The sequence below is a fragment of the Saccostrea echinata genome, unplaced genomic scaffold (assembly GCF_033153115.1).
Source record: "Saccostrea echinata isolate AGI-Se365-2 ecotype Australia unplaced genomic scaffold, CSIRO_AGI_Sech_v1 ptg000051l, whole genome shotgun sequence".
In the NCBI taxonomy this organism is placed as follows: Eukaryota; Metazoa; Mollusca; class Bivalvia; order Ostreida; family Ostreidae; genus Saccostrea; species Saccostrea echinata.
Window position 1 is genome coordinate 5585965 of NW_026889800.1, and position 9036 is coordinate 5595000.

The 9036-nt window shown below is 34.1% G+C and overlaps 1 protein-coding gene across 1 annotated transcript in view; it reads left to right on the top strand.

Annotated features, from left to right (window-relative positions):
* Positions 1-2300: 2300 nt before the first annotated feature.
* The window catches only part of LOC133203654 (N-fatty-acyl-amino acid synthase/hydrolase PM20D1-like), a 12380-nt gene continuing 5644 nt past the window's right edge, over positions 2301-9036 (top strand). The window contains exons 1-9 of the mRNA XM_061339424.1: positions 2301-2596; positions 3408-3640; positions 3752-3838; positions 4465-4601; positions 4951-5070; positions 6191-6266; positions 6394-6455; positions 7646-7724; positions 8021-8092. Coding sequence (XP_061195408.1) covers positions 2341-2596; positions 3408-3640; positions 3752-3838; positions 4465-4601; positions 4951-5070; positions 6191-6266; positions 6394-6455; positions 7646-7724; positions 8021-8092 — 1122 coding nt within the window. The 5' untranslated portion in view covers positions 2301-2340. The remainder of the gene's footprint in view (positions 2597-3407; positions 3641-3751; positions 3839-4464; positions 4602-4950; positions 5071-6190; positions 6267-6393; positions 6456-7645; positions 7725-8020; positions 8093-9036) is intronic.

Here is a 9036-nt window from a genome sequence, read left to right on the forward strand (position 1 = left end):
TTCAAATGTCGATACGATATATCCAAGTGAGCTTGAAATAAAAGATACCACAGAGTCTGATACATCTGTTTCATATTTTACTAGAAAAAGACGTTAATGGTAATCTAACAACCAAGCTTTATGATAAACGTGATGACTTAAAACTTTTCAATCAACTTCCCTTACTTATGCAGCAATATACCTTCATCACCTGCATATGGGGTTTATATTTCTCAGTTGATTCGATACGCAAGAGCATGCTCTACGTATGAATAATTTCTAATACGAGGTAAATTATTGACAAACAAGTTGATGAAACAAGAATATCAGCAGTTTAAAGTCGTCATTTCGTAAGTTCTATGGTCGATACAATGGCCTTGTCAGCAAATACAATTTGTCATTAAGTCAAATGCTGACTGACCTTTTTCCATACTAATTGTTAAGCCATTATTTGCACACTGAATTGTCGACGGATCTTTCCGTTATTATCCAATCATGACAAAGAGCACAGGCGGGTGTGACCGGTCAGCAGGGGATGCTCACTCCTCCATGGCACCTGATCCCATCTCTGATGTTTTAGAGATCCGTGTTTGCTCTGCTCCTAATTTGTACTGTGTGTGTGGACTTATGAGCTTGAATACTGTTCGTTATCTCCATATATTTCATTTAATTGTTTGTTTTTAGTTTTGGCTTGTTTTTCTTTTTTCCCTTTGGAGAACTCATACAATTGTATTGTTGAATGGACTTTTGAGCTTGAATACTGTTCGTTTTCTCCATACATTTCACTTTGAGAAAAGACTTAACATTTCGTTAATCGAAAAGGGAAAGATTGTTGTACATGTATATACATCTCAGACAGCTACATTTAATTTATAAAAATGTAAAATGGGATCAAAATATACACCAGGAAGGAAATCACTGGAATAGGAAAGCTAATCAAAATAAATTTTATACACATGACTTGATCAATATTATAACATACACTGTATATTGTTAACTGAATGCTTAAAGACACTGAACAAGCACTGGTTGTGGGACAAAAATCTTAAAGTTTTAAAAGTACATCTAATTTCAGAGTTGTTTTTTTATCCTTAAAAAGATTGAATCAAGAAAGTACACAGTAAATATACTCCCCTCAAATCGTTAGATCTTAAACTTAATTTAAGTGGAAAAATACAGTTCCCTACTCTGATTTGAGGTCCTCAGAAAACACATGCCTCCGCCAACCTCACCCACTTCTTACTGTTTATTAACAACTTAATCTTACCTACAATTGCTATTGAAGGTAAATATATTAACCTGTCTGTCTGTACATATTTAATTTTATTGTGTTGCAAAATATACAAAACCAAAAGGCATTAAATGTTACAAAATAACATGTACAAAGTTCACCTCAAACAAATAGAAATTTCAACCGAGTCGAGTCGAGGCTTACTTTTTCCTTAAAGTTTATTTTTATTCGATGATTTTATTATTGCGAGGAAACGTATTAGTTGCTGACTTAGGCGTAAAGGAACAAGAAGACTTCCTGGTACGGGAAACATCTCACTGCTAGACACACAAATGGATGTAAATAAACAGATAAGTGGAGGAAATGCTATAAGGCTGCACGAATATAATAGCTTGTTTATATTGATTGATTGTATGTTGTTTTACGTCCCGTTGGAGAATTTTTCACTCATATAGAGACGCCACTGTAGGTATATCGGTAAAGGGCTTCAAATTTAGACCTATATTCGGCACTAAGGGCCATTGAGCAGTGAGGGTTCTTTATCGTGCCAACGCCTTCCCTGACACGGGGTCTCGGTTTTTAAGGTCCCATCCGAATGACACGCAATTTTCTTTTCAAAATGTCGAGCGCTTGGCGAAGGAACAGTTGCTGTCTCTATTTTATCGACTTATGTCAGTCAGTATGTCGGCCATGATTCGAACACCCGACCTTCCGATCACGGAGTAAGCGCTAGTTTGATTAAAATAAAGGTAAACTTTAAAATAAATTAAAGTCTAGTGAATATCATTGATATTTACACTATGAAAGAAATCTCTATTTAAGAGATAAATTACAGTTTTTCCCTATTGAATATGTATAATTTAAATATCAATAGATAAATATTTTTTTAATTTATCTATTTATTTATTTTACTGAACTCGCATAACATGTAGCAACTTATATTTTTTTTCTGTTTTAAATATCAGATTTAATTCTTTTCTTTACAACCTGGAGGCAAGCCCCATTTGCTTACAAGTTCGCTTAAAAATATCATTACGATGGCGGTTTCTGCGCACCATAATAGGCCGTGTCCCGTTAAGCGTTGACTGACTTACTGCTTGAGATGCGGTCCTGACGATCGTTCAGTAAGAATGTTCCGATTGTTGTGTAAATATTTAGGACTTGTTTTATTTGTGGTTGGGATAATAATTATAATAAGGACAGTTACTTTCTCTGTTCGTACTGACGCGGTGAGGAGTTGTCGTCTTAATGACGATGATTATATCCAGGCTACTGAAGAAGTGATAGAACGGTTTCAGAAGGCTTTAAGGTTTCGCACCATTTCTACAAACCTGCATCAGTATGATACTGAGGAACTTCAAAAGATGGTGGACTTTGTTCATAAAGGTAAACATCCATTCCCGATTTCGTTTTTCCCCCACTACTATGGTGCGTTATTCGGATCAAAATTAGTTTTTTATATAAGGTAAAGGTTCGGTATTACGGATTTACTTTTGGCGGTACGAAAACATGTTTTTATTGTGTTTCAATACGAGGTAAATAATTCAGATATTGATATTTTTTAAATTAAATTAAAATGTCAGGGATTTTAAGAGTAAAATATTATTGTTATTAATTTAGAATATTTTGGGTCAAACCACTTTAATTTTGGCGAAGAAGTGTATGAAGATTTAGAAGTTATATATTGGGTATATACTATTTCTCGAGTTTCCTTTTTCGATCATTAATGCTGTGTCCATTTTTAAATGGAGTTCTTGAAGTGCAATATAAACTACAAAAAATAATAGCAGCTTAAAATTCTCTCGATTTTCTGCATATGACGGCTGGTCAGATTTGTTACGCGATTTAATTTTTTCACAAGTGCATGAAAGTTCACCGTTTTATCATGATTATTATTTTTTGTCATATAGTGTTAGGTCCCTGTGTATAACTAGGCTTTAGTTCCTTTGTGTATATAATAAAGTTAATGAAATAAAATATAAGTATTCGATACAACCGCACTGAGCAGTGGCCTTCTTCAATGACTAGGAATGATCTACAAATTACAATGGAGTCTGAGTAAACTTGATCAAGGGATTCATTTATTAAAACATCTTTTAAAATATTCCATGAAGTAAATAAATACAATTCATACAATTTACGTACTAAGACTTTTCTTAAAATTGAATTAAGAGAAAACAATCGGTTTTTTATACAGCTTTTCCTGTGGTCCATTCCTCTCCACTGGTGACCCATGACGTAGTGAATAATTACAGTCTTCTGTATAAGGTACAGGGTTCGAATCCAGAGCTACGACCATACATGGTGTGTGCACATTTAGATGTAGTGCCCGTGGATGAAAAAGCCTGGGATGAAGATCCGTTTGGAGCTAATATAAAAGATGGATTTATTTATGCTCGTGGAACGATTGATGTTAAACACATTTTGATGGTATACACGTTATAGGTTTCAATTTCTCTCTCTCTCTCTCTCCCCTGATTTTTCGTAATCTGCAATTGAAACTTTTAGTCTGTTTTCAGTTTTTATTTTTTTTTACTTCAGGGTGTGCTTGAAGCAACAGAATTTTTACTAAAATCTGGCCACAAACCCAAAAGAAGTTTTTATCTGGCATTCGGACACGATGAAGAGGTAAATTATAGCGTAATATCCCTATAGGAATCTAAATGTTTGATATCAATTTATTTCATGTAATTGTGAATTTTATTACAGAAATCGTTTTTGGAAGTGTGTATCACTTATATTAGCATATTAAGCTGTGAAAAAAAAAATGGATTAATGTCTTTTTTAATTAAATACGAATACCTTGTACATACATATTATTGCTTGATATATTTCATAGGAATTAACAGATTAAAAACAAAACATATGAAATAGCCAATTGAATTTCAGGAATATGTATGAAATGTATTGAGATAACGAACAGTGTTCAAGCTCAAAGTCCATTAAACAATAAAAATTTGGAGCAGAGCACAACATCAGAGGCGGGATCAGGTGCCATGTTGTGGGACAAGTAAATTTCTAAAATGGTTTCAATAAATCTTATTAGACACGCGGGAATCTTTTTATCATGTGCTTTATTAAGCGAATATTTCTTAAGGTAATTATAACTTTTAATTAGATAACTCAAGTTTGTTTGGGATAGATTTCTGTAAGGAAATCCAGATACCGTTTTCAAAAAAGTAAAAAAAGAAAAAAAACCCAGAGAGATGTATTTCCCATGTTTTATTATTATTTTTTTTTTACAATACACACAGGTAACAGGACTTGATGGGGCTTCTAAAATTAGCGAGTTTTTATACAGCAGAGGGGTTCGAGATCTGGAGTTTTTAATTGACGAAGGAACAACCATTCTCAACAACCTGTTCCCCGGAGTCAGTATTCCAATCGCCGTGTAAGGATCATTTTCTTAAAATCATTATATACATGTGACTAAAGTAAGATTTACATGATAACATATAAGAAGTTGTTCAAAAAGACCATAGATATAATGAATAAGGTGAAGATGACAAACAGTGATTGGTCTTTAAAAAAAAAAAAACTTCGATGGAAACTGTGAACAGGGCATAAAACGTGAATTCCTGGAAAATTCCAGATGTGAGATCAGGTGCCAAGGAGGAGTAAGCATCACCTATTAAATTTGTTTATCGTAATTTTGTTGAAAAAGAGGTTCCCTACCTTTTGATTTTGTCCGTGGCTTAGAAGTAAAATTCCATTGTTGTTGAAATTTAATTGAATTTTAGAGTAGGGACATCAGAGAAAGGATCGCTGAACGTTGAACTATCTGTCACTGGAACTCCAGGTCACTCTTCAATGCCTGCAGGGGAGACAACTATTGCAACATTAGCAAGGGCCATAACTAGGTGTGTAAAATGATGCAAAGGGAAGTTTCAGTACTGTTAAGTAGGAGGACATCACACATTAGCAGGTCTGAGTGGGGTTGTCACCGGAGAGCGCTTCCATCCGAGGGTGAGAACCCTACTCAGACCTGATAATATGTGATGTCTTCCTACTAAAAGGTCCAATAAAACTAATATAGTTTTATTATCCTGAATAATCTTGATTTAATAAAATAGAGTACGAAGTACCAGTTAAACTCCGATGGTGCGGAGAAACAATCAACACTTATGACATCATATTAGTCAATCCTTCACGTCGTTGTCCGCCATTCAAAAGTCAACAATTTAGGATCAGCATACAATTTGACTGATTTTGCTTACTGTTTGCACTCACCTGAGTTATTAGTGTTAGTCCTCGCACATCACTTGACCAATAAGGGTTAACTTAGTTCTTGCACACTATTGTACTGATTATGGGATAGCTTTGCACCCATTCAAGAGATTTAGATTACTCCAAATACACTATTCGACTGAATAGGGTTAGCCTAGTACTCACCAAAAAGATTGAGGGTAAGTCCGTGCACACTATTTTTACTGAATAGGGTTAAATTTAGGTTTAGTCAACGTTTACTATTCAACTGATACGGATAGTCTCGCATCTACCAAAGAAATTTAAATAATCCTTGCACACTTTTCGACTTAACAGGGTTAGTCTCTCTCCCACTCAGGATATAACACACTTTTCGACCGATTAGAATAAGTCTCGCATCCATCCGAGAGATTAGCCTCGTACTCACGTGAAAAATTAGGGCTAGTAAACCATTTCCCCATGGCCAATTATTTGATATTCTTTAATTTTGTATGTACATGTATTTAAAACCATCGGATCTAGGAGTGGCGCGGATTCACAATTTGGTTAAGAAGTACTATGACGTCATAAACGTTAATCGTTTTCCACACCATCGGACTTGGCGTGTAAATCCATCGTATTTTTGGTGCAGACCATCTGACTTTGACAACGACCATTGGGCTTTAGAGTCCCATCGCACTTTGGAGTCCTACATATATGTATTCACAATTGATTTTGTTTTAAGAATAATGCATGTAAAATCAATGCTATTTCATATTTCTCACCCGTTTTCAGGTTGGAGGAAAATCCCCACCCCAATATGTTTGGAACAGGACCAGAGAAAGACACGTTTACTCATCTTGCTTCATCTGTAAATACATAAAAATATATTCTTTATGAATAGAAAATTGTTTTTATATGAATGATATTTTATCTTAAAAGAATAAGAAAAAGTTTTGTTGAGATGAATTATAAAACAGTTACTTTTTTCCCTCTAGCTATCCTTGCCTTTTCGAACAGTAATTACAAATTTGTGGCTGTTTGGTCCAGTCGTTTCCAGGTAATATGTATAATTATCTAACATAAACAGGTAAATTAAATATATACTGAAACTCAAAAGAAATGCAACATCATAATTTAAAGGGAAATCTTATATAAAGGATATAATTTTGTATCTAAAAAGTAAGGACATCTTCAACTTTGTAAATATCGGTTATTTAATGGTTGAATGATTTTCATACCATTACCGGAAGTTAAGTTTGAGTTCGCTTAACAGAAATCAAAAATTGCATGTTTAACAAAGCATTTGGCGATAATATGGGGTTTTAAGGATTTGTATCTGTTCATCATAAGTAATGCAGCAATGTTCCGAAAAATAAATTCTCCATTCTTTTCCGTAAGCGATGCCAAGGCTTCCTAAAAATGACTGAAGTACGCATTTCCATTGCTCTAGTTGGAAAATCTCAAAATAAAGGTGATGTAGAGTTGCATATGCAAATATGCACCACATCACGCCTCAACAGGCTCTTATGTATCATTAGCATGAATGACAGTCCTTGGACCGGACGTCCAAGGGTTACTAATTGCGCTTGGCTAGAGAAAATTCGACTTCATCATCTGAAAAACAGGCATTTAAAAATGACAAAGAATATTTTTTTTCTCTCAGATCTCAAGATTGATGGACCTATTGCATAGAAATCAAGCTGCAACTGCTGTACATGGCAGTCTTGCACGCTGTAATTGAATGGCCGGTGCGGGGGTGGTTTAACATTCATGTGTTACTTTCTAAAGTTAAAAGATAGCCATTTAACATTTTTATCAAATCTCTGATGTTTTTAAATGGAGTTTTACCTTACTGTATTCATTTTTGAAAATCATTGGATAAAAAATTCAAATATTTGTAGATTACTGCTTGTTGCGTTTCTTTTGCGTTTCAGTATATATGTCTTAACTGAACAGGTAATATATGTATCTTAACTGAACAGATAATATGTATGTTTTAACTGAACAGGTAATATGTATAATAAACTAATAGGTAATTTGTATATATCTTAACTGAACAGGTATGTTTATATCTTTACTGAATAGGATATATTCTTTATCAGAAAGCACTACTATAAAATGTTCATTTAATGGCAGTAAATACATGTACTCATAAATGTAATAGTTTATTGATTGACTGGACAGAAAACTTTCGGAATTAAGATTTTATTTCAAATTTTATACTTGACATATGTAAACATATTTCAGGCTGTTTTCAAGAATTCCATCTTTGAATGCTATAGTAAGGACTGTTACATCTGTTACTATGGTAAATGGTGGTGTTAAGGTATGTATGATTTAATATCTATTGTTTTAGATTATTAGATAGATATGGAGCTTATCTTAACAGATTAAAATTACCGTTGATACCTTTTTTCAAAATAAAATACCTTATCGACAGAAAACCCTACATTTTGAGCTTTTGTTTATGTTTGTATGATATTTTTAAGGTTGTTTAAAGTTGAATTAAACACTTATAAAATATAAATAATTATATAATTTAATTATTTTCTTCTATTAATTAAGTTTTCTTCAAATAAATAATAGCGGGATTTCTAACGCTCTACCCTCTGTGTATTCAAGGTGAATGTCTTACCACCGTCTGCCACGGCTCTAGTTAATCACCGTATACACCCGGCGCAGACAGTAGAAGAGGTAAGAGCGGGCACCTGTTAATGTCAAAGAAGGACAACCGATACAACCACTATACGAGTTAGAGTTAAGGGACCTTAAATACACAGCTGCTTAACAAAACGTATCTTTATGAATCATTATACCCGCACTTTCTAAAGAAGGTTCGGGCATATTGTTATTACCCTGGTCCGCCGTCCGCCTGTCACTCTCTCTTCTTCCTCAAACTCCTCTTATACTTTAAGCAGTAGCCAATTAATCTTTTGGAATATGATAGATAGTGGGCTGTAGATGGGCATTAATGTTTTGAAATTTTCAATTTTACTCTGTGGGCCAAACGGGGGTCAAAAAATGATGTTTTTCAACGAAAACCTGGTTCCCTGAACTCCTCCTTATCTTATATTTTATGCAGTAGCCAAATCTTCTTCTAGAAGATGATTGGTTGTGTCCTGTAGATGTGTAGTAGGGTTTTTATTTTTTTACCATCGGTGTCAAATGGGTTGACCCTCAGCAGGAGTATTTAAAGCCTTCAGAATGTCTTAGAAACGTAAAAACTCTCTTGTTAGAATTGCATTGACATTTATTTGTGCATAATAGCATTGAAGATTTTTTTAAAAAGAAGCTTATAAATTTTGTGAATGTATTATAAATTGAAGGCAAAAGTGTCGAGTTCAGGAATATTTGATCATTTTGAAGGAGAAAAAAAGCCTCCCTATATACATGTACAATGTATGTCGTCATCTTTTGAGAGATGATTGCTGGTGTCCTGTAAGTATGCAATAAGGTTTCAAAATTTTCATTTTCACCCTAACGGTCAAATGGTAGTCGAAAAATGACCTTTTTTCTACAAAAAAGCATCTTGTTCTCAGAACTCTTTCCTTAGCCATTAGTTTTGAAAGGTTGGAGCTAGTTCTTCTATACTTTACATGTGTATTCCCTGTGACAAGACCTTCCCTTCGGTACCAACA